The 26,560-nt window shown below is 45.8% G+C and overlaps 1 protein-coding gene across 11 annotated transcripts in view; it reads right to left on the minus strand.

The window, feature by feature from the left end:
* Positions 1–26,560, minus strand: part of LOC139260132 (myopalladin-like) — a 635,514-nt gene that overhangs the window by 314,736 nt on the left and 294,218 nt on the right. The window contains exon 1 of one of the 11 annotated variants that reach the window (XM_070876333.1): positions 16,823–16,911. The exons of the other annotated variants lie outside the window; for them this stretch is intronic. Within the exon in view, the coding sequence (XP_070732434.1) occupies positions 16,823–16,896 (74 nt within the window). The 5' untranslated portion in view covers positions 16,897–16,911. Of the gene's footprint in view, positions 1–16,822; positions 16,912–26,560 lie in introns of those variants that run through there. 11 annotated transcript variants of the gene reach the window in all.

A 26,560-nucleotide genomic window follows, 5' to 3' on the forward strand; every position in this document is an offset into this window, starting at 1 on the left:
AGGTTACTGCAGAAGATAGAGGTACGCGGAGTCAGAGGAAATTAATTAGCATGGATAGAGAATTGGCTGGCGAACAGAAAGCAGAGAGTCGGGATAAATGGGTCCTAGTCGGGTTGTAAATCGGTGGTTCGTGGTGTGCCACAGGGATCGGTGCTGGGACCACAACTGTTTACAATATACATAGATGACCTGGAAGAGGGGACAGAGTGTAGTGTAACAAAATTTGCAGATGACACAAAGATTAGTGGGAAAGCGGGTTGTGTAGAGGACACAGAGAGGCTGCAAAGAGATTTAGATAGGTTAAGCGAATGGGCTAAGGTTTGGCAGATGGAATACAATGTCGGGAAATGTGAGGTCATCCACCTTCGAAAAAAAAATAGTAAAAGGGAATATTATTTGAATGGGGAGAAAATACAACATGCTGCGGTGTAGAGGGACCTGGGGGTCCTTGTGCATGAATCCCAAAAAGTTAGTTTGCAGGTGCAGCAGGTAATCAGGAAGGCGAATGGAATGTTGGCCTTCATTGGCGAGAGGGATGGAGTACAAAAGCAGGGAATTCCTGCTGCAACTGTATAGGCTATTGGTGAGGCCATACCTGGAGTACTGCGTGCAGTTTTGGTCACCTTACTTAAGGAAGGATTATACTGACTTTGGAGAGGGTACAGAGACGATTCACTCGGCTGATTCCGGAGATGAGGGGTGCTCTTATAGAAACATTTAAAATAATGAAAGGGATAGACAAGATAGAGGCAGAGAGGCTGTTTCCACTGGTCGGGGAGACTAGAACTAGGGGGTACAGCCTCAAAATACGGGGGAGCCAATTTAAAACCGAGTTGAGAAGGAATTTCTTCTCCCAGAGGGTTGTGAATCTGTGGAATTCTCTGCCCAAGGAAGCAGTTGAGGCTAGCTCATTGAATGTATTCAAGTCACAGAAAGATAGATTTTTAACCAATAAGGGAATTAAGGGTTACGGGGAGCGGGCGGGTAAGTGGAGCTGAGTCCACGGCCAAATCAGCCATGATCTTATTGAATGTCGGAGCAGGCTCGAGGGGCCTACTCCTGTTCCTAATTCTTATGTTCTTATGTTCTTATGAATCATTCAGCATAGAAGGAGGCCATTAAATCCATTGTGCCTGTGCTGGCTCTTTGCAAGAGCTTTTCAACTCTCCCACTTCCCTTCCTTTTCCCAATAGCCCTACAAATTTTTCCTTTTCAAGTAAATATCCAATTCCCTTTTGAAGGTTACTATTGAATCTGCTTCCATCACCCTTCCAGGCAGTGCATTTCAGATCACAATAACTCGCTGCGTAAAATAAATTCTCCTCATCTTCTCTATGGTTCTTTTCGCAATTACCTTAAATCTGTGCCTTTTGATTACTGATCCTCCTTCCAGAATCAAACAGGTGATCAATGTATCTAGTACTTTTTCACCTGGAAATCCGATCGTGCTTGGAATTAGATGCGAAGGGGGCAGGACACACACTGCATGCACCTGTTACTATTGATTCAGGCAGCCCGCAATATTTGTGCTACCTGATTATTTTAATCACCTACTCAGTGGTTTCACGCCTGTAAAGGGGGGTGGGGGGTGGGAGCGGATATTGCGCGTCTATGACACCATTAAGGTAGCCAGTACCTCTTAAAGGGAGTGCACTCTGGTGGTCAGGGGGAGCAGTTAGTGGTCTTGGGGGTCCAATAGTGGTCTGGGGAGATCAGATAATGGTTGGAGAGGGTCCGATGGTGGTCAGGGGCAGCAGATGGTGGTTGAGGGAGGGTCCGATGGTGGTCAGGGGCAGCAGATGGTGGTTGAGGGAGGGTCCGATGGTGGTCAGGGGCAGCAGATAGTGGTCGAGGGAGGGTCCGATGGTGGTCAGGGACAGCAGATAGTGGTCAGGTGCGGTGTGATAGTGGTCGGATGGGATCCAATGTTGGTTGGGAGGGTTTCAATGGTAGTTGGGGGATTCAATGGTTCTCGGGATGGTTCGCTGGTTTGGGGGGAGAAAGTAGACAGATCATGGGTCGGGGGGGGTTACTGGGTAGATTATTGGGCTGGGAGGAAACATTCCTGCTGCTCCTGGCCCAGAAGCAGTACTGTAAAGGCACTTACCTCATGCATTCTCGCCTCTTTTCACCTGCTGGGTTTTCGGTGACGACACCTTGAGGAGTGCAGTCTAAACCACATCCACGGCTCCGTGGGACAAATGACTGCATGGGGGGGCAGAGTGGGGTGCATAACAAATTGGAGAAATGCAGTGGTCATAGGGGAATTCCATAGTCAGGGAATAGATGGGAATTTTTGCAACTGCCGAAGTGTGTCTGCACATGCTCTGCTGCCTCCCTGGTGCCAGGGTGAAGGATATCACTGAGAGGATACAGAACATTTTGAGAGGGGAAGGGGAACAGACAGAAGTTGTGGTACATGTGGGAGCTGATGATATAGGAAGGAGAAGAGTTGCGATCCCACAGTCAAAGTTTTAGGAGTTAGGGAGGAAATCAAAGAGCAGGACATCAAAGGTAACAATCTCTGGATTACTCCCAGTGCCACACACTAGTGAGTATAGGAATAGTAGAGTAAGGCCCAGGAACGGTGCAGCATTTAACAGCAGCGGGGTCGGGGCCCAGGGGAGCTTGGTCTCCAGTCATCTTGGTCAATCCTCACCACTGGACCAAGACCTAGCTCGGTCAAGCCCATGTGGTAGCTGGTATGCAACGGTCACCACACGTTACAAAAAATCCATGCACAGACATCTTCCACCCTTTAAGATGTAGCTCATTGTAACACCTGTGAGCCCATCCATTTTTTGGTGCGAAGAGCATCATCCTCATCACAAGGGGTTGACTGTACGACTATACTACTAGTAGAGTAATACAGGTTAATGCTTTGCTGGAGAAAGAGTGCAAGAGTGAGGGCTTCAGATTCCTGGGCATTGGAACTAGTTCTGGGCAGGAGGGACCTGTACAAGATGGACGGTTTCGGCTACACCCCAGTATTTACAGAACAGTCCAAATCGACGTCAGTGTCAGCTGTGGCTCAGTTGGTAGCACACTCGCCTCTGAGACTGTAGGGTGTGGGTTCAAAGTCCCACTCCAGGGACTTGAGTACAAAAATCTAGGCTGACACTTCAGTGCAGTGCTGAGGGAGTGCTGTATTGTTAGAGGTACCATCTTTCGGATGAAATGTTAAACTGAGGTCTGCTCTCTCAGGTGGACGTAAAAGATCCCATAGCACTATTTGGAAGAAGAGCAGGGGAGTTATCCCTGGTGTCTTGGCCAATATTTATCCCTCAATCAACATAACAAAAAGAGATTATTTGGTCATTACCACATTACTGTTTGTGGGAGCTTGCTGTGCGCAACTTAGCTGCCATGTTTCCCACATTACAACAGTAACTATATTCCAAAATTACTTCATTGGCTGTAAAGCGCTTTGAGATGTCCTGTAGTCGTGAAAGGCGCTATCTAAATGCAAGTCTTTTTCTTTTGTTTTCTATGGGTGATGTATTACAGGAGCATTTGGTTGAATGCAATATTATATCATGAATATCATGTGGCTTCTGCAATACATTATAAGCTTGATAAACGAAACAGCTAATTTTGCAATGGAACATTGAAACAATCAGGAATACTTAATGATGAGATATAACTTAATGGGCCAGATTTTGCGGTCAGTCAGAGTACGCCATCATACCTCCTTTGAAATCCACCGCACGTTCATGATTTCCGCATGCGCTTGCAAAATCCAGAATTTGCGGTCTGTCAATGAATGCATTGACACGCCATCCGCACGGCTCACGAAGAGAGCAATTGATGGTACAGAGTTGGCTGACTGACCAGCAATTACTTTACGGTTAGGCACAGTTCCTGTTTACATCAGCATAAGGGGACACCTCAGGCATGATTTAAACATTTTCATCTTGGAAATGACATGCACACACTGTGTCAAATGAGTTTCTGCAAATATTCACCCGGATTAGAGTTTTAATGATGTCGATAGTTATCAAAAGTTACATTTTTAATGACATTGGTGGAATGAAGATAATTACGAATTAAATTCCAATCTTGTAAATTGTAATTAAATCTCACTATGGGATTCCCTTCGGTAATGATTAAAATCAAATTCTGTTTTGTGATTGGAGCACCAGGCCCATGTGATCCCAGGTATGCTTCCGCACTGCCTATGTCACTGGGATCCGTGGGCAATTACACTGCCAGCCGTCTCGCAGCGTCAGACCGCAAGTTTTCGTAGCAACACCGTCATCAGGTAGGTGCGTATTCCTTTCACAGGTCGGAGGTGTACTCCAGAGGTACACCTCCAACCACAACTTTTGGCCCAATATTCCTGGTGAACAATAGTGCACAGTAGCAGTAACATTTGTTTTCCTATTCTCCAGTCTTCAAGTGTTGCTAATTTACAAACTAAAATGATAACCATTACAGAGATGGCGGCCAAGGCTGGGATCTAAATATTCAGGGGTATTTGACAATTCGGAAGGACAAACAGAAAGACAGAAAGGAAAAGGAGGTGGGTAGCTCTGATAATAAAGGATGAGATCAGTGCGTTAGTGAGAAACGATATTGGCTTAGAAGATCAAGATGTTGAATCAGTTTGGGTGGAAATAACGAATAATAAGGGGAAAAAGTCGCTGGTGGGCATAGTCTTTAGGCCCCCTAACAGTAGCTATGCTGTTGGACGGAGTATAAATCAAGAAATAATGGAGGCTTGTAAAAAAGGAATGACAATAATCATGGGAGATTTTAACCTTCACATTGATTGGACAAAGCAAATTGGCCAGGGTAACACTAAAGCAGAGTTCATAGAATGTATCCGGGATAGTTTCCTTGAACAGTACGTTGCGGAACCAACCAGGGAGCAGGCTATCTTAGATTTGGTACTGTGTAATGAGACAGAATTAATAAACAATCTCCTAGTAAAGAATCCTCTAGGAATGAGTGACCATAACATGGTTGAATTTCAAATTCATTTGGAGAGTGAGAAAGTTGGATCTCCAGTGCTCTAAGCTTAAATAAAGGAGACTACAAAGGTATGAAGGCAGAGTTGGCTAAAGTGAACTGGGAAAATATATTACAGAGTGGGACAGTTAGTGAGCAGTGGCTGACATTTAAGGAGATATTACATAACTCTCAACAAAATATATCCCAATGAGAAGAAAAGGCGGTAAGAGCAGGGAGGTCTTACTGCAGTTGTACAGGGCCTTGGTGAGACCAGACCTTGAGCATTGTGCGCAGTTTTGGTCTTCTAATCTGAAGAAGGAGATTCTTGCTATTGAGGGAGTGCAGCGAAGGTTCACCAGACTGATTCCCGGCATGGCAGGACTAACATATGAAGAAAGACTGGATCGACTAGGCTTAAATTCACTGGAATTTAGAAGAATGAGAGGGGATCTCATAGAAAATATAAAATTCTGACGGGATTGGACAGGTTAGATGCAGGAAGAATGTTTCCGATGTTGGGGAAGTCCAGAACCAGGGCTCACAGTCTAAGGATAAGGGGTAAGCCATTTAGGACCGAGATGAGGAGAAACTTCTTCACTCAGAGAATTGTGAACCTGTGGAATTCTCTACCACAGAAAGTTGTTGAGGCCAGTTTGTTAGATATATTCAAAAGGGAGTTAGATGTGGCCCTTATGGCTAAAGGGATCAAGAGGTATGGAGAGAAAGCAGGAATGGGGTACTGAAGTTGCATGATCAGCCATGATCATATTGAATGGTGGTGCAGGCTCGAAAGCCCGAATGACCTACTCCTGCACCTATTTTCTATGTTTCTACGAGAAGAGATAACCATCTGTGCTAACTAAGGAAATAAGCAATGTATCAAATTGAAAACAAAGGCATACAATGTGGCCAAGAGTAGTGGGAGGCCAGAGTATTGGGAAACTTTTAAAAGCCAGCAAAGAACGAGTGAAAAAATAATAAAGAGAGGGAAGATAGGTTATCAAAGTAAACTAGCACAAAATATAAAAACAGATTATAAGAGTTTCTGTAGGTACATAAAAAGGAAAAGAGTGGCTAAAGTAAGTGTTGGTCCCCTAGAGGATGAGACTGGGGAATTAATAATGGGGAACAGGGAAATGGCAGAGACTTTGAACAAATATTTTGTATCGGTCATCACTAGAATACACTAAAAACATTCCAATAGGGGATAATCAAGGGACTATAGGGAGGGATCACTATCACTAAAAAATAGTACTCGGTAAAATAATGGGATTAAAAGCAGACAAGTCCCCTGGATCTGATGGCTTGCATCCTAGGTATTGTGTTCCTAACACAGATGAGGCTGCACACAGGGAGGTTAAAGTAACAGTGACCTCAGTCTTTAATAAGACACTCCAGAGTGAGGAACAGGCCTTAGGGGCCGGCTTATATACAGTGCTCCCAAGGAATGCTGGGATCCCTTGGGACTTCAGGGGATGAACTCACTGGTGGCGGAACATGGGAGTGCATGCTTTACAGATACACAACATCACTCCCCCCCGCAAAGTCAAAGTGAAAACTATTTACAAGGTGAGGCTGTTAGGAGCCTTTCTTTCCCTGGTGGACCGCTTCGGTACAAATGTCTGTTCTGGTGTGTTGGCTGTGCCCTCGCTGGGCTGGCGTGTTGTTGGCCCTGCAGGGCTGCTATGTGAGCCTGGCCTTGCTGGGCTGTTGGGCGTGATGGGTTCGATTTCCTGGTCTGGCGTGGTGTCGTTCATCCTTTAGGTGTGTGTTGTGGGCTCGGAAAAGGAGGTGTCTGCTGTGGGTTGTTCAGGGCAGTCTGTGAACCGCAGCCTCGTTTGGTCCAGGTGCTTTCTGCAAATTTGTCCATTGTCTAGTTTGACTACAAACACCCTATTCCCTTCTTTAGCTATCACCGTGCCCGTGATCCACTTGGGACCATGTCCATAGTTTAGCACATACACAGGGTCATTCAGATCAATTTCCCGTGAGACAGTGGCGCAACCATCGTTTACATTTTGTTGCTGCCGCCTGCTCTCTACCTGATCGTGCAGGTTGGGGTGAAACCACACGTGGGATCTGGCTATCGCTTTCATCATTATTATACCCAGGTGTGTGCTGTGGAGATCTGAGATGAACTTCTCCCTGCCCTTTTTGGGTAGCACTACGCAGTTACCCCACAACAGGCAGTCTGTCTGAATGAATAGCTCGTCCTTTCGCCGCTGGAATGGTTTGATTAGCTCTTGCATTTCAACGGGAATGCTGGCCCAGCTCCCATGCAGTACACAGTTTTTGTACTAGGGACAGCAGAGGATCTTGGCTGGTCCAAGTCCTAATCTGGCAGGCCGTGACAGGTGATTTATCATTTTCAAACATTTCCATGACCATCAACAAGTCTGTGGGCTGCGCCACCATCAACAAGTTTGCAGGCTGCGCCATTTCCACCCCCGTAGTGGGCAATGGTAGCCGACTGAGAGCATCCGCACAGTTCTCGGTGCCTGGCCTGTGGTGGATGGTATAGTTATACGCTGATAGCGCGAGTGCCCACCTTTGTATGTGGGCTGAGGCATTAGTATTTATTCCCTTATTTTCAGCGAGCAGGGATGTGAGGGGCTTGTGATCGGTTTCCAGCTCAAATTTGAGGCCAAACAGGTACTGATGCATTTTCTTTACCCCGAACACACACGCTAATGCCTCATTCTCAATCATGCTGTAGGCCCTCTCGGCCTTAGACAAGCTCCTGGAAGCATAGGCGACAGGTTGCAACTTCCCCGCAACGTTAGCTTGTTGTAATACACACCCGACTCCGTACGACGTCACATGCTAGCACAAGTCTTTTACACGGGTTGTACAATACAAGCAGCTTGTTGGAGCATAAAATGTTTCTGGTTTTCTCAAAAGCAATTACTTGGTTTTTTTCCCCATACCCAGTTCTCACCTTTGCGCAATAACACATGTAGGGGCTCTAAAAGGGTGCTTAACCCCGGTAGGAAGTTACCAAAATAGTTGAGGAGTCCCAGGAACGACCGCAGCTCCGTGACGTTCTGTGGTCTGGGCACATTCTGTCTTGGGGTCTGTGGGCCGAATGCCGGCCGAATGCCGTCGCTGCGATCTTTCTCCCCAAAAACTCCACTTCTGTTGCCATGAAGACGCATTTCGACCTCTTCAGCTGCAGCACTACGCGATCCAGTCGCTGGAGGACCTCCTCCAGGTTTTGTAGGTGCTCGGCGGTGTCCCGACCCGTGACCAATATGTCGTCCTGAAAGACCACCGTGTGTGGTACCAACTTGAGCAGGCTCTCCATGTTTCTCTGGAAGATCGCTGCAGCCGACCGAATTCCAAACGGGCAGCTGTTGTAGATGAACAGTCCCTTGTGCGTGTTGATGCAGGTGAGGCCATTCAAAGACTCCTCCAGTTCTGCGTTATGTAGGCCGAATTCAGGTCGAACTTGGTGAACGTCTTGCCTCCTGCCAGCGTCGTGAATAGGTCATCTGCCTTAGGTAGCGGGTATTGGTCCTGTAGTGAGAAACGATTAATAGTTATTTATAATCGCTGCAAATCCTGACTGTGCTATCACTTTTGAGTACTGGAACAATCGGGCTGGCCCACTCGCTGAATTCCACTGGGGAGATGATGCCCTCGCGTTGCAGCCTGTCCAGCTCGATTTCCACTCTCTCCCTCATCATGTGAGGTACCGCTCGCACCTTGTGGTGAATGGGTCGTGCCTCTAGGACCAAGTTGATCCGCACCTTTGGCCCGGAAAAGTTTCCAATGCCTGGCTCAAAAAGGGAAGGAAATTTGTTAAGAACCTGGGTACATGAGGCCTCATCGACATGTGATAGCACTCAGATGTCATCCCAGTTCCAGCGAATTTTGCCCAGCCAGCTCCTTCCAAGCAGTGTGGGGCCATCACCCGGGACAAGCCAGAGTGGTAGTTCGTGAACCGTGCCCTCGTAGGTGACTTTGCCCATGGCGCTGCCCAGAACAGTGATAAGCTCTTTGGTATACGCTCTCAGTTTTGTGTGGATGAGGCTCAGGGCTGGTCTGAATGTCTTGTTGCACCACAGTCTCTCAAACATCATTTTACTCATGATGGATTGGCTAGTACCAGTGTCCAGTTCCATGGCTATGGTTAAGCAATTTAATTTTACGTTTAACATTATAGGTGAACATTTCGTCGAAAATGTGTGCACCCCGTGTACTTCAGCATCTGCCTCCTCTCTTTGAGGCTCGAAATTGCTTTGATCCACCATGGACCGATCTTCCTCTGCCACTTGGTGGTTAACAGGTTTTGCAGAGCTTGCAGCTCGTTTGCAAGCTCGATGGAGGTGCCCCATTGTTCCACAGCTCTTGCAAACATACCCTTTGAAGCAGCATGAATAGGCTGAATGGAAGCCTCCACAACGCCAACAAGGTGTGAATTGCCTTGCATTCATCCTTTGTTGGGAACTCTGAGTCACCTGGGTCACCTGAGGCCTGCTCGCACTTGCAGACTTGTGGGTTCTGCCCTGTATATTTCTGCTCGCAAATACAGTTCCAGTTAATTTATGAACATTGCTAGCACTTGTGTGATGAGAGATTTGTTTGCTGTTATCACTGGTGGACATAAATGCTGTGCTTTTCGCAATGGCCTTACTGAGGGTCAGTGTCTCTACAGTCAAAAGTTTTTGTAGGATGGTCTCTTGGCCAATGCCCAGTACAAAAAAAGTCTCTGAGCATTTGCTCCAGGTAGCCATCAAACTCACATTGTCCTGCAAGTCGCCTTAGCTCGGCGATGTAGCTCGCCACTTCCTGACCTTCAGATCGCTGGCACGTGTAGAACTGATACCTCATCATCAGCACGCTCTCCTTCGGGTTAAGATGCTCCCGAACCAGTGTACACAGCTCCTCATACGACTTATCTGTGGGTTTCACTGGAGCCAGAAGATTCTTCATGAGGCTGTAGGTCGGTGCCCCCAGATGTGAGGAGGATAGCTCTCCTTTTAGCAGCGCTTCCTTCTCCGTCCAGCTCGTTGGCTACAAAGTACTGGTCAAGCCGTTCGACATAGGCTTCCCAGTCCTCACCCTCCGAGAACTTCTCCAGGATGCCCACAGTTTGCTGCATCTTTGCATTGGACTCGTATTCTCGTCACCAATTATTGTGTTCCTAATACAGATGAGGCTGCACACAGGGAGGTTAAAGTAACAGTGACCTCAGTCTTTAATAAGACACTCCAGAGTGAGGAACAGGCCTTAGGGGCCGGCTTCTATACAGTGCTCCCAAGGGCTGCTGGGATCCCTTGAGACTTCAGGAGATGAGCTCCCTAGTGGCGGAACATGGGAGTGCATGCTTTACAGATACACAATACTCGGGTCCTTAAAGAAGTGGCTGTAGAGATAGTAGATGCATCGATTGTAATGTACCAAAAATCCCTGCATTCTTTGGAGGTTCCAGCGGATTGGAAAACCGCAAATGTAGCGTCCCTTTAAAAAAAGAGGCAGACAGAAAGCAGGAAACTATAGACTGGTTAGCCTAACATTTGTCGTTGGGAAAATGCTGGAGTCCATTATTAAGGAAGCAGTAGCAGGACATTAGGAAAAGCATAATTCAATCAAATCGAGTCAGCATGGTTTTATGAAAGGGAAATCACGTTTGACAAATTTGCTGGAGTTCTTCGAGGATGTAACAAGCAGCGTGGATAAGGTGGAACCAGTGGATATGGTGTATTTTGATTTCCAGAAGGCATTCGATAAGATGCCACATAAAATGTTACTGCACAAGATAAAAGTTCACGGGGTTAGTTAGCCAATCCTCAATCCATGCTAATCCATATAATAGCATGGTTTGAGGATTGGCTAACTAACAGAAAACAGAGAGTCAGGATAAATGGGTAATTTTCCAGTTGGATAACAGTAACTAGTGGGGTGCCGCAGAGATCGGTGCTGGGACGTCAACTATTTACAATCTATATTAATGACTTGGATGAAACATAGAAACATAGAAACATAAAAAATAGGTGCAGGAGTGGGCCATTTGGCCTTTGAGTCTGCACCGCCATTCAATATGATCATGGCTGATCATGCAACTTCAGTACCCCATTCCTGCTTTCTCGCCATACCCCTTGACCCCTTTAGCCGTAAGGGCCACATCTAACTCCCTTTTGAATATATCTAACGAACTGGCCTCAACAACTTTCTGTAGTAGAGAATTTCACAGGTTCACAACTCTCTGAGTGAAGAAGTTTCTCCTCATCTCGGTCCTAAATGACTTACCCCTTATCCTTAGACTGTGAGCCCTGGTTCTGGATTTCCCCAACATCGGAAACATTTTTCCTGCATCTAACCTGTTCAATCCCGTCAGAATTTTACACGTTTCTATGAGAGCCGCTCTCATTCTTCTAAATTCCAGTGAACATAAGCCTAGCCGATCCAGTCTTTCTTCATATGTCAGTCCTGCCATCCCGGGAATCAGTCTGGTGAACCTCAATAGCAAGAATATCCTTACTCAGATTAGGAGACCAAAATTGTGCACAATACTCCCAGTGTGGCCTCATCAAGGCCCTGTACAACTGCAGTAAGACCTCCCTGATCCTATAGGCAAATCCCCTAGCTATGAAGGCCAACATGCCATTTGCCTTCTTCACTGCCTGCGGTACCTGCATGCCAACTTTCAATGACTGATGTACCATGACACCCAGGACTCATTGCACCTCCCCTTTTCCTAATCTGCCACCATTCAGATAATATACTGTCTTTATGTTTTTGCCACCAAAGTGGATAACCTCACATTTATCCACATTATACTGCATCTGCCATGCATTTGCCCACTCACCTAACCTATCCAAGTCACCCTGCAGCCTCTTAGCAGCCTCCTCACAGCTCACACTGCCACCCAGCTTAGTGTCATCTGCAAACTTGGAGATATTACATTCAATTCCTTCCTCCAAATCATTATGTATATTGTAAATAGCTGGAGTCCCAGCACTGAACCTTGCGGTACCCCACTAGTCACTGCCTGCCATTCTGAAAAGGACCCATTTATTCCTACTCTTTGCTTTCTGTCTGCCAACCAGTTCTCTATCCACGTCAATACATTACCCCCAATACCATGTGCTTAAATTTTGCACACTAATCTCTTGTGTGGGACCTTGTCAAAAGCCTTTTGAAAGTCCAAATACACCACATGCATTGGTTCTCCCTTGTCCACTCTACTAGTTACATCCTCAAAAAATTCCAGAAGATTTGTCAAGCATGATTTTCCTTTCATAAATCCATGCTGACTTGGACCGATCCTGTCACTGCTTTCCAAATGCGCTGCTATTGCATCTTTAATAATTGATTCCAACATTTTCCCCACTACTGATGTCAGGCTAACCAGTCTATGGGCCCAAGTTTCCACATGATTTGCGCCTGATTTTTAGGAGCAACTGGTGGAGAACGGACTATCTTAGAAATCACAATTCTCCACATTTTTTTTTCTGCAGTTCTAGTCAGGTAGAACAGTTCTACTTTGGAACAGAATTTTTTTTTCAAAAGGGGGCGTGTCCGGCCACTGACGCCTGATTTCAAAGTTTCCACAGTGAAAACGTACTCCAAACTAAGTTAGAATGGAGCAAGTGAAGATTTTTGTAGAACTGAAAAAACCTGTTCTACACATTAAAAAATCAGGCGCAGGTTACAAATTAGGCGTCCAGAACGAGGTGGGGGGGAGGGGGTGAAGGGAAGTCATTAAATTCTACAATAAATCCTTATTTATACTTCTACAAATATTATACAAATAAATCCAACCTGAATAAACATTTATAAGCCAAGAAAAGATTAAATAAACCATCTTCCTACCTGTGTGAAAGTGCTTCAGGCACGGAGAATGCTGCAGTCAGCCTGAGGCGCCCGTTCTTCCCGCGGGGAGGGGGGAGGAGGAGGCGCCCGTTCTTCCCGCGGGGGGGGGAGGAGGCGCCCGTTCTTCCGGCGGGAGGGGCGGGGGGGGGAGAGGAGGCGCCCGTTCTTTCCCGCGGGGGGGGAGGAGGCGCCCATTCTTCCCGCGGGGGGGGGTGGTGGAGAGGAGGCGCCTGTTCTTCCCGCGGGGGGGGGGAGGGCGGGAGGCGCCCGTTCTTTCCTGCGGGGGGGGGCAGGAGGCGCCCGTTCTTCCCGCGGGTGGAGAGGAGGCGCCTGTTCTTCCCGCGGTGGGGGGGGCGGGAGGCGCCCGTTCTTTCCTGCGGGGGGGGGGGGGGCAGGAGGCGCCCGTTCTTCCCGCAAGGGGGGGGGCGGTGAGGAGGCGCCCGTTCTTCCCGCGGGGGGGGAGGGGCGCCCGTTCTTCCTGTGGGGGGGTGGGGAAGGAGACAGTGAGAAGGCTGCAAGTGCTGATGTGCTGATGGCAATGTGCTTTTCTTAAAAAAATGTTCAAAAATTAAACAGCTACAAAGAACTACAAAAATGGCCGAGTGCCAATGTTTTTTTCACATTGCGCGTGCGCGAACGCTCCAACACGCACGCGCAGCGTTGCCGGCAGGAAAAAAACTAATTTAAATAGTACCCGCCCCCTCCCACTTACAAAATCGCCGCGAGTGTAGGCTCCGCCCCCCTGGGCCCGGCAGACAAGGAGCTGCAGAACGCTCCAGAAACGCGAGTTTTTTTTTAGGCGCCGTTTTAGGCGCGAAAAACGGGCGCCCAGCTCGGAGGGGCGCCCGTTTTTTATTGTGTGGAAGCTTGGGCCCAAAAATTCCGTGTTTTCTCTCTCCCTCCTTTTTTAAAAGTGGGGTTACATTAGCTACCCTCCAGTCCATAGGAACTGATCCAGAGTCCATAGAATGTTGGAAAATGATCCTCAATGCAGCCACTATTTCTAGGGCCACTTCCTTAAGTACTCTGGGATGCAGACTATCAGGCCCTGGGGATTTATCAGCCTTCAATCCCATTAATTTCCCTAACACAATTTCCTGATTAATAAGGATTTCGTTCAGTTCCTCCTTCTCGCTTGACCCTCGGTCCCCTAGTATTTTTGGGAGGTTAATTCGTTTCTTCCTTCGTGAAGACAGAACCAAAGTATTTGTTCAATTGGTCTGCCATTTCCTTGTTCCCCATTATGATTTCACCTGATTCTGACTGCAAGGGTCCTACGTTTGTCTTCACTAATGTTTTATCTCTTCACATACCTATCGAAGCTTTTGCAGTCAGTTTTTATGTTACCAGCAAGCTTACTCTCATACTCTATTTTCCCTCTCCTAATTAAACCATTATTCCTCCTCTGCTGGGTTCTAAATTTCTCCCAGTCCAAAGGTTTGCTGCTTTTTCTGGCCAATTTATATGTCTCTTCCTTGGATTTAACACTATCCCTAATTTCCCTTGTTAGCCACAGTTGAGCCACCTTCCCCTTTTTATTTTTATGCCAGACAGGGATGTACAATTGTTGTAGTTCATCCATGTGATCTTTAATTGACTGTCATTGCCTATCCACCGTCAGCCCTTTAAGTGTCATTCGCCAGTCTATCCTAGCCAATTCACGCCTCGTACCATCGAAGTTACCTTTCTTTAAGTTCAGGACCTTAGGTACTGAATTAACTGTGTCACTCTCCATCTTAATAAGAATTCTACCATATTATGGGCACTCTTCCCCAAGGGGCCTCGCACGACCAGATTGCTAATTAATCCTCTCTCATTACACAAGACCCAGTCTGGGATGGCCTGCTCTCTAGTTGGTTCCCCGACAAACTGGTCTAGAAAACCATCCCTTATTCACTCCAGGAAATCCTCCTCCACAGTGCTGCTACCAGTTTGGTTAGCCCAATCTATATGTAGATTAAAGTCACCCATAAAGGGTAGATAAAGGGTAACTGCTGTACCCTTATTGCATGCATCCCTAATGTCCTGTTTGATGTCATCCCCAACCTCACTACTACTGTTGGGTGGTCTGTACACAACTCCCACTAACATTTTCTGCCCTTTGGTGTTTTGCAGCTCTCCCCATATAGATTCCACATCATCCAAGCTAATGTCCTTCCTTACGATTGCGTTAATCCCCTCTTTAACCAGTAACGCTACCCTACCTCCTTTTCCTTCCTGTCTATCCTTCCTGAATATTGAATACCCCCGGATGTTGAGTTCCCAGCCTTGGTTACCCTGGATCCATGTCTCCGTAATCCCAATACAGCATATCCGTTAACAGCTATCTGCACAGTTAATTTGTCCGCCTTATTACGAATGCTCCTCGCATTGAGACTTAGAACCTTCGTGATCTTAACTCCAGTATTTAAAGACGGAATTTTCTGGAGTTTCTAGTTGGAAGCAACAGAGGAAAAGCTATCACTATGGAATCAAGACGCTCAAAGGCTGAGCCATGGTTCAATGATACCTCGCTTGATGTGCTGCTGGGGGCTGTGAGGAGTTGGAGGGAGATACTTGTTCCCAACAATGGGAAGAAGAAACATGTTGCTGCCAGCAAGAAGACTTGGCTGGAGGTGGCCCAGGAGGTTCGCAGCAGGAGTATGGTACCACACTCTGGGATTTAGTGCAGGAAGCGCTTTAATGACCTAACCAGATTTGGAAAGGTGAGTACAGTTGCACATTTATCTACATCCTGCTGTGCACATCAACTCACATCCTCACACTGCCTTGTCAAGCCTACTCCATCACAACACTCCTCATACTTGCAAGCTCACCCTTCCTTTTCTTTCTATGCACTTCCTCACATCCCTATGCAGCTGTGGCTCAGTGTGTCACACTCTTGCCTCTGGATCAGAAGGTTGTGGGTTCAAGACCCACTCCAAGGACTTGAGCATAAAAAAATCTAGGCTGACACTGCAGTGCTGAGAAATGAGATGTTAGACTGAAGCTCCATCTGCTCTCTCAAGTGGACGTAAAAGATCCCATGTCAAAGAAGAGCAGGGTAGTTATCCCTGGTGTCCTTACCAATATTTATCCCTCAATCAGCATCACAAAAAACAGATTATCTGGTCATTATTACATTGCTGTGTGTGGGAGCTTGCTGTGCACAAATTGGCTGCCGCGTTTCCTACATTACAACAGTGACTACACTTCAAAAGTACTTCATTGGTTGTAAAGTGCTTTGAGATATCCGATGGTCATGAAAGGCGCTATATAAATCCACGTTTTTCTTTCTTTTACCCATCCACCACTGTCACTCACCCTCATCCTTAAGCAATTTCATACTTCTCAGTGATGGTCACCTTCAACAAATCTACACCATGCATCGGGTGAACACATGCCATTACACTTTCTCATAGGTCTGTTCTTTCTCCCGTAGCAGGAGAAGAGAGCACAGAACACAAGGGAGAGGGTGAGAACCGGAGGTGGGCCTCCACATATCTCACAGCTGACAAGTGCAGAGGAGGAAACACTGGAGATCAGTGGTGTTTCGATGTCCCTGGCGTTAGATATGGGGAGACGGGGACACAATTAAATATCAGTGACCCACATGTCATACAACACTCAGTCATGTTGAAGCGAGTGAAATATGATCAGTTTCATAATGATCTGCTTCAACATACTTACTTTGTTAGTATTAATTCGTATTTATTCTCTCCAACAGGACCTTCAAGTGTGCAGCAGGAATCCATGGACCCTGTGGACGACGAAACTGATTCCTTTTGAGGATACACTGTCACACGACTCAAGCTTACCACACACCAGCTCAGATACTCGCACTTCGGTGGGACCAGTGAGACAGATAGTTGGGTTTTCACCTCGTGATTCACACTTCACAAGTAAATCAAGAGTAGATGGTGGAGACAGGGTCAGCAGTGGAAAGAGTCTGCGTCAGATGGGGTGTCGCCCTCTTTAAGCTCTGCTTAGCTGCACACTGGTGCTGGACCCCGGGGCCATCGATGAACAGGATAATCATTGAAGAGCAGCATATAATATGCGATATACTTACAGGCCTTCCAAGCGCACGAACCATGATTGTAGAGAGTCTGTCTCAAGCATGAGTGAGTTGATGTCATAGGGCATTGCGATGCTGTCTTCTTGCACCGATAGAGTGGCTAACTCCGTGGAACATCAAACGCAGCAATCAAATGAGTCCACGCACACCTTGATCATGGCCATGCACACTCTGGATGCCAACATGTTGTCCACCTTAAAAAAGATGACAGATACCTTAGCCTTGGCTTTACAGAGCTGCACTGATCTGCACCAATGTGCTCTCCAGCAGGTAACAGTGAAGTGCGAATGGTCCATGAGAAGGATGATGGGGAAAGGGGACATGGAAGTGGGAACTCCACTCAAAGCGCTTCCACTTCTCACCCGTTGCCCCACCCAACCCCCCTCAGCCAGTACCCGAGATGCTGCCTCATGTCCCGATGGCCGAGTCTGTCCCTGCACACGTGCAGGTGGAGTAATCTTTGGAGGGGCCCTCACAGACTCCAAAATCCAGAGGTCGGCAGCCAAGAGTATCTCAACAGTCAGAACAGGAATCTGAGCAGCTTGCCTCAACCTCTGCTGTAGCCACGGGGTTGCACTACGTAGGAACGATAGGAAAAGGAAGAGTAATGATTTGTACCATGGGGGCGGTCGGTGCAAAGGATAGTCATTGAAGAGCAGCAGAAAATGTGTAGTATTTTGCTTTTGTAGTAGTAAAGATTTGTAGTCGCACAAAGGTTTGCACATGGATATATGAGAAAATGCTACGTTGTGAACTTTCCGTTATTGAGTACAATCATATAAATTCTATTTGTTTGCACCACTTTCCCGTCTTGCCCATTCTTGGTTCCTGGGTGGCAGGACTTGCTTGATGGTGATTAGGAAGACATGAATAAACGGGGACCAGTGGAGTGATGTGCAAGGGATGGTTGGTTGTTTGCAGAACTGTTTTGTGTCAGTCGCATTGTGAGGATGCAGAAAGAGTGGCCATTGTGTTTCTGACATTGGTCGAGTGGTGCAACCCTAGTGAACCCTGCATTGATAAGGGCATCCCTGGCATTCTGGGCAGCAATATGAGCAACTGGGTGCTGCAATGCCCTCATCAGCTTCATCCTCCTTATCTTTCTGCTCCTCCTCCTCAGATTCGTATGCGGACGATGTGCGCTCTTTGCCTTGTTCCTCAAGCAGGTCCAGACTTCGCTGCTGCACAATGTTGTTCAGAGCATAGCACACCATGACCATTCTGAACACCCTGGCTGATGTGTACTGAAGGATGCCTCTAGATATTTTTAAGCTCCTGAAGCGCATCATCAGCATGCCGATGGCTTGTTCATTCACACATCTGGTGATCATATGCATTCATTGTAATGCTGTTAAGCTTCATTGGTCTGACGGGTTTCTGATGGGTGTCATCAGACAAGTTTGAAGTAGGTATCCCTTGTCTCTTAGCAGCTACCCCTTAAGTCTGCAGGTCCAAAGACATCAGGGAGCTTGGACTGCCACACGATGAAAGCATCATGGCAATTCCCAAGTAATCTTGCACACACCTGCATAAATATCTTTTTGTGCTTGCACACCAGTTACACATTGATGAAGTGGAAGCTTTTGCAGTTCACAAATATACCTGATTGATCCAGGATTGCGCAGATTGCCGCGTGTGTGCAATCGATGAGGCCCTGCACCTGCGAGAAGCCAGCTAGAGATGTAAATTGGAGTGCCCATGTATTCTGACTGGCATCATCGCAGGTGAAGTTGACTAAATTGCTGACCCTGCTAAACAACCCATTGGTCACCTGTCTTATGCATTTGTGGACTATCGATTGGGAGATACTCAATATTTCTCCAGCAGAGCGAGACATCATGAGAGAGGAAGTATTAAGGGATTTAGCATCTTTGAAAGTAAATAAATCATCAGGCCCAGATGAAATGTATCCTAGGCTTTTAAGAGAAGCAAAGGAGGAAATATGCGAGGCTCTGACCATCATTTTCCAATACTCTCTAGCTACATGTGTGGTGCCGGAGGACTGGAGGACTGCTAACATTGTACCGGAGAAAGGGATAGAGCGAGTAATTACAGGCCAGACAACCTAACCTCGGTGGTGGGAAAATTATTGGAAAAAATTTGGAGGGAAAGTATTAGATCATAAGATCATAAGAACATAAGAACATAAGAAATAGGAGCAGGAGTAGGCCATTTGGCTCCTCGAACCTGCTCTGCCATTTAATAAGATCATAGCTGATCTGATCTTTGGCTCAGCTCCACTTCCCTACCTGCTCCCCTTAACCCGTCACTCCCTTATCGTTCAAAAATCTCCACCTTAAACATATTCAATGACCCAGCCTCCACAGCTCTTCTGGGCAAAGAATTCCACAGATTTACGACCTTCTGAGAGAAGAAATTCCTCTTCATCTCAGTTCTAAATGGGCGGCCCTTTATTCTTAAACTATACCCCCTAGTTCTAGATTCCCCACAAGTGGAAACATCCTCTCTGCATCTACCTTGTCGCGCCCTCTCAGTATCTTATATGTTTCAATAAGATCACCTCTTTCTTCTAAACTCCAATGAGTATAGTCCCAACTTGCCCAACCTGCTCAACCTTTTTTCATAAGTCAACCCCATCATCTCAGGAATCAAGCCTGTGAACCTTCTCTGAACTGCCTCCAATGCAAGTATATCCTTCCTTAAATAAGGAGACCAAAACTGTATGCAGTACTCTAGGTGTGGTCTCACCAATACCATGGATTCCCCTGCTTTTATATTCTATTCCCCTTGCAAAAAAGCCCAACATTCCATTTGCCTTCCTGATTACTTGCTAAACCTGCATACTAACTTTTTGTGTTTCATACACAAGGACCCCCCAGGTCCCTCTGTATAGCAGCATTTTGTAATTTCTCTCCATTTAAATAATAATTTGATTTTTTATTTTTCCTGCCAAAATGGATAACCTCACACTTTCACACATTATACTCCATCTGCCAAATGTTTGTCCACTCACTTAGCCTGTCGATATCCTTTTACAGATTCTTTGTGTCCTCCTCACAACTTGCTTTCCCACCCATCTTTATATCATCAGCAAACTTGGCTACATTACACTCGGTCCTTTCATCCAAGTCATTAATATAGATTGTAAATAGTTGAGGGCCCAGCACCAATCCCTGTAGCACCCCACTAGATACCGTTTGCCAACTGGAAAATAACCATTTATCCCATCTCTCTGTTTTCTGTTAGTTAGCCAATCTTCTGTCCATGCTAATATATTACCCTCAACCCCATGAGTTCTTATCTTGTGCAGTAACCTTTTATGTGGCACCTTATCGAAGGCCTTCTTAAAATCCAAATACACTACATCCACTGGTTCCCCTTTATTCACCCTGCTCGTTACATCCTCAATTTGATACCATCCTTTACTTCCTCAGTTAGCCACAGATGGTTCTCCCTTCTCTTAAAGTCTTTCCTTCTCACTGGAATATATTAGAAAGGCATGGATTAATCAAGTACAGTAAGCATGGATTTGTTAAGAGAAGGTCGTGCCTGACTAACTTGATTGAATTTTTTAAGAAGATAACAAGGAGGGATGATGAGGGTAGTACTTTTATTTTAGTCTACATGAATTTTAGCAAGGCTTTTGAGAAGGTCCTACATGGCAGGTTGGTAAAAAAATAAAAACCCACGGGATCCAAGGGAAAGTGGCATTGGATCCAAAATTGCCTCAGTTGCAGGAAGCAAAGTGCAACTAATAATCGACACATGTTTTTGTGACTCGAGGGCTGTTTCCAGTGGGGTTCCACAGGGCTCAGCACTTAGTCCCTTGCTTTTTGTGGTATGCATCAATGATTTAGACTTCAATGTAGGGGGCATTATTAAGAAGTTTGCAGATGATACAAAAAATGGCCATGTGGTTGATAGCGAGGAAGAAAGCAGCAGACTTTAAGCTGCAAGTAAGAAAGATATCAGGAAAGCAAAGAGAGAGCATGAAAGAATATTGGCAAGTAAAATCAGGGAAAACCCAAAGATGTTTTATAAATACATTATGAACAAGAGGTTAACTAGAGAAAGAGTGGGGCCTATTAGAGACCATAAAGGAAATCTGTGTGTGGAGGCGGAAGACGTGGATAGGATTCTTAATGAATACTTTGCAACCATTTTCACAAAAGAGAGGGGTGATGCAGACTTTCCAATGAGTGAGGAAGAGTGTGAAATATAAGACGACATAAATAAAGAGGAAGTATTAAGGGGCTTAGCAGCTTTGAAAGTGGATAAATCCTCAGGCCTGGATGAAATGTATCCTAGGCTGTTAGGAGCCTGGAATTTAATCTGGAGAAGTGTGAGATAATACATTTGGGGAGAGCTAACAAAGAAAGGGAATACACATTAAATGGTAGATCACTGAGAAGTGTAAAGGAACAAAGGGACATTGGAGTGCATGTCCACAGATCCCTGAAGGTAGCAGGCCAGGTAGATAAGGTGGTTAAGAAGGCATACGGAACGCTTACCTTTATTAGCCGAGGCATAAAATAAAAGAGCAGGGTGGGGTTATGCTTGCACTGTATAAAACACTGGTTAGGTCACAGCTGGAGTACTGCATGCAGTTCTGGTCATTGCATTACAGGAAGGACGTGATTGCACTGGAGAGAGTACAGAGGAGATTTATGAGGATGTTGCCTGGAGTGGAGAATCTTACCTATGAGGTCAGATTGGATAGGCTGGGTTTGTTTTCCTTGGAACAGAGAAGGCTGAGGGGATACCTCATTGAGGTGTATAAAATTATGAGGGGCCTAGGTGTTGTGGATAGAAAGGGCCTACTTCCCTTAGCAGGGTGGTCAACAACCAGGGGGCATAAATTTAACATAATTGGTAGAAGGTTTAGAGGAGATTTGAGGGGAAATTTCTTCACGCAGAGGTTGTGGGGGTCTGAAACTCACTGCCTGAAAGGGTATTAGAGGCAGAAACCCTCACCATATTTTAAAAATACTTGGATGTGCACTTGAAGTTACAGATCTAGAGTTGGAAAGTGGGATTAAGCTGGATAGCCTCTTGTTGGCCGGCACGGACAGGATAGGCTGAAATGGCCTCCTTCCGTGCTGGAAACTTCTATGATTCTATGAAGAGAAGCAAAAGAGGAAACAGCAGAGGCTCTGACCATCATTTTCCAATCCTCTCTGGCTACAGGTGTGATGCCAAAGGACTGGAGGACTGCTAATGTTGTATCTTTGTTCAAAAAGGGAGAATGGGATAGACCGAGTAATTACAGGCCAGTTAACCTAACATCCGTCGTGGGAAAATTATTGGAAAAAATCCTGAGGGACAGGATCAATCTTCATTTGGAAAGACATGGATTAATCAAGGACAGTCCGCATGGATTTGTCAAGGGAAGGTCGTGTCTGACTAACTTGATTGAAGTTTTTGAGGAGGTAACCAGGAGGGTCGATGAGGGCAGTGCATATGATGTAGTGTATATGGATTTTAGCAAAGCTTTTGATAAGGTTCCGCATGGCCGACTGGTCACGAAAGTAATAACCCATGGGATCCAAAGAAAAGTGGCAAGTTGGATCCAAAATTAGCTTAGTGGCAGGAAGCAAAGGGTAATGGTTGATGGGTGTTTTTGTGATTGGAAGGCTGTATCTAGTTGGGTTCCGCAGGGCTCAGTGCTGGGTCCCTTGCTTTTTGTGGTATATACCAATGACTTGGACTTAAATGTTGGGTGTATGATTAAGAAGTTTGCAGATGATAGTAAAATCGGCTGTGTGGTTGATAATGAAGAAGAAAGCTGCGGACTGCAGGAAGATATTAATGTACTGGTCAGGTGGGCAGATCAATGGCAAATGGAATTCAATGCAAATAGTGTGAGGGAATTCATTTGGGGAGGTCTAACAATGCAAGGGAATACACATTAAATGGTATGACACTGAAAAGTGTAGAGGAACAAAGGGACCTTGGAGTGCAGGTCCACAGATCCCTGAAGGTAGCAGGACAGGTAGTTAAGGTGGTTAGGAAGGCATATAGAAACATAGCAATTTACAGTGCAGAAGGAGGCCATTCCAGCCCATCATGTCCGCGCCGGCTGACAAAGAGCCACACGGCCTTCGGTCAGCAGCCCTGAAGGTTACATATAAACCTATGAACAATGAACAATGGCGGAAAGGTAAAGAGCACCCAGCCCAACCAGTCCCCCCCACACAACTACGACACCCCTTACACTGAAACATTCTGCACTCCACCCCAACTGGAGCCATGTGATCTCCTGGGAGAGGCAAAAACCAGATAAAAACCCAGGCCAATTGGGGAAAAAGGAATCTGGGAAAATTCCTCTCCGACCCATCCAAGTGATTGAAACTAGTCCAGGAGATCACCCTGACCGTATTCGATTCCCTGCAGTACTTACCATCGTATCTGCGCCAACCAACAAGAGGTTATCCAGTCTAATCCGAATTACCAGCTCTAGGTCAGTAACCCTGCGGGTTGCAGCATTTTAAATGCCCATCCAAGCGCCTTTTAAATTTAGTGAGGGTTTCTGCATCCAACACCCTTCCAGTAAGTTCCAGACCCCCACAACCTTCTGCATAAAGAAGCCCCCGCTCAAATCAGATAGCAAGAGTTTCTATAGGTATATAAAAAGGAAAATAGTAGCTAAAGTAAATGTTGGTCCCTTAGAGGATGAGACCGGGGAATTAGTAATGGGGAACATGGAGATGGCAGAAATGGTGAACAAATATTTTGTATCAGTCTTTACGGTAAAGGACACCAACAATATTCCAAAGTGAATAGTCAAGGGGCTATAGGGGGGGAGGAACTTAACACAATCACAATCACTAAGGAAGTGGTACTCAGTAAGATAATGGGACTAAAGGCAGATAAATCCCGTGAACCTGAATGCTTGCATCCTAGGGTCTTAAGAGAAGTAGCGGCAGGGATAGTGGATGCATTGGTTGTAATTTACCAAAATTCCCTGGATTCTGGGGAGGTCCCAGCAGATTGGAAAACTGCAAATGTAACATCCCTATTTAAAAAAGGAGGCAGACAAAAAGCAGGAAACTAGACCTGTTAGCCTAACATCTGTGGTTGGGAAAATGTTGGAGTCCATTATTAAAGAAGCAGTAGCAGGACATTTGGAAAAGCAAAATTCGATCAGGCAGAATCAGCATGGATTTATGAAGAGGAAGTCATGTTTGACAAATTTGCTGGAATTCTTTGAGGATGTAACGCACAGGGTGGATAAAGGGGAACCAATGAATGTGGTGTCTTTGGACTTCTAGAAGGCATTTGACAAGGTGCCACATAAAAGGTTACTGCACAAGATAAAAGTTCACGGGGTTGGGGGTAATATATTAGCATGGATAGAGGATTGGCTAACTAACAGAGAACAGAGAGTCAGGATAAATGGTTCATTCTCTGGTTGGCAACCAGTAACTAGTGGGGTGCCGCAGGGATCAGTGCTGCGACCCCAACTATTTACAATCTACATTAACGACTTGGAAGAAGGGACTGAGTGTAACGTAGCCAAGTTTACTGATGATACAAAGATGGGAGGAAAAGCAATGTGTGAGGAGGACACAAAAAATCTGCAAAAGGACATAGACAGGCTAAGTGAGTGGGTAAAAATTTGGCAGATGGAGGATAATGTTGAAAAGTGTGAGGTCATGCACTTTGGCAGAAAAAATCAAAGAGCAAGTTATTATTTAAATGGAGAAAGATTACAAAACGTTGCAGTACAGTGGGACCTGGGGGTACTTGTGCATGAAACACAAAAGGATAGTATGCAGGTACAGCAATTGATCAGGAAGGCCAATAGAATCTTGGCCTATATTGCAAAGGGGATGGAGTATAAAAGCAGGGAAGTCTTGCTACAGCTATTGGTGAGGCCACACCTGGAATACTGCGTGCAATTTTGGTTTCCATATTTACGAAAGGATATACTTGCTTTGGAGGCAGTTCAGAGAAGGTTCACTAAGTTGATTCCGGGAATGAGGAGGTTGACTTATGAGGAAAGGTTGAGTAGGTTGGGTCTCTACTCATTGGAATTCAGAAGAATGAGAGATGATCTTACTGAAACATATAAGATTATGAGGGGGCTTGACAACGTGGATACAGAGAGGATGTTTCCACTGATGGGGGAGACTAGAACTAGAGAGCATGATCTTAGAATAAGGGGCCGCCCATTTAAAACTGAGATGAGGAGAAATTTCTTCTCTCAGAGGGTTGTAAATTTGTGGAATTCGCTACCTCGGAGAGCTGTGAAAGCCTGGCCATTGAATAAATTTAAGACAGAAACGATAAGGGGATAAGAGGTTATGGGGAGCGGGTAGGGAAGTGGAGCTGAGTCCATGATCAGATCAGCCATGATCTTATTGAATGACGGAGCAGGCTCGAAGGGCTGTATGGCGTATTCCTGTTCCTATTTCTTACGTAAATCCCCTCTGAACCTTCCACCAACCACCTTAAAACTCTGCTCCCTCGTAATTGACTCCTTCACCAATGGAAATAGGCCCTTGCTATCCACTATATCCAGGCCTCTCAAAATTTTGCACACCTCAATGAGGTCTCCTCTCAACCTCCTCTGTTCCAATGAGAACAAACCCAGCCTATCCAATCTGTCTTCATAGCTCAGATTCTCCATTCGAGGTAGCATCCTAATAAATCTCCTCTGCACACTCTCGAGTGCAATCACATCCTTCCTATAATATGGCGACCAGAACTGCATACAGTACTCCAGTTGTGGCCTAACCAGAGTATTATATAATTTAAGCAAAACCTCCCTGCTTTTGTATTCTATGCCTCAGCCAATAAAAGTAAGCATTCCGTATGCCTTCTTAACCACCTTATCCACCTGACCTGCTAATTTCAGGGATCTGTGGATAAGCACTCCAAGGTCCCTTTGTTCATCTACACTATTAAGTGGCCTACCGCTTAATGTGTATACCCTTTCCTTATTAGCCCTCCCAAAGTGCATTACCTCATACTTCTCCGAATTAAATTCCATTTGCCACTGCTCTGCTCACCGAACCAGTAGATTGATATCCTCCAGCAGTCCATGACTTTCCTCTTCTGGTAAGCCTGGGATTTATCTACTTTCAAAGCTGCTAAACCCCTAAATACCTCCTTTCTCACTATGTTTATTTCATCCAGAATTTCACACTCCTCGATAGCAATGTCTGCATTGCCCTTTCCTTTATGAAAACAGACGCAAATATTCATTAAGAACCATACCAACATCTTCTGTCTCCAAACAAAGATTACCCTCATGGATATGGGATACTTTCCTTTATTAGCCGAGGCATAGAATATAAGAGCAGGGAGGTTATGCTTGAACTGTATAAAACACTAGTTAGGCCTCAGCTTGAGCACTGTGTGGAGTTCTGGTCACCACATAACAGGAAAGATCTGATTGCACTGGAGAGGGTACAGAGGAGATTGATGAGGCTGTCGCCAGGACTGGAGAATTTTAGCTCTGAGGAAAGATTGGATAAGCTGGGGTTGTTTTCTTTGGAACAGAGGAGGCTGAGAAGAGACTTAATTGAGGTGTATAAAATTATGAGGGGCCTGGATAGACTGGATAGGAAGGATCTATTTCCCTCAGCAGAGTGGTCAATGACCAGGGGGCATAGATTGGTGATCTTATACAAACATTTAAAATAATGAAAGGGATAGACAAGATAGAGGCAGAGAGCTTGTTTCCACTGGTCGGGGAGACTAGAACTAGGGGCACAGCCTCAAAATACGGGGGAGCCAATTTAAAATCGAGTTGAGAAGGAATTT

The sequence above is a fragment of the Pristiophorus japonicus genome, chromosome 3 (assembly GCF_044704955.1).
Source record: "Pristiophorus japonicus isolate sPriJap1 chromosome 3, sPriJap1.hap1, whole genome shotgun sequence".
In the NCBI taxonomy this organism is placed as follows: domain Eukaryota; kingdom Metazoa; phylum Chordata; class Chondrichthyes; family Pristiophoridae; genus Pristiophorus; species Pristiophorus japonicus.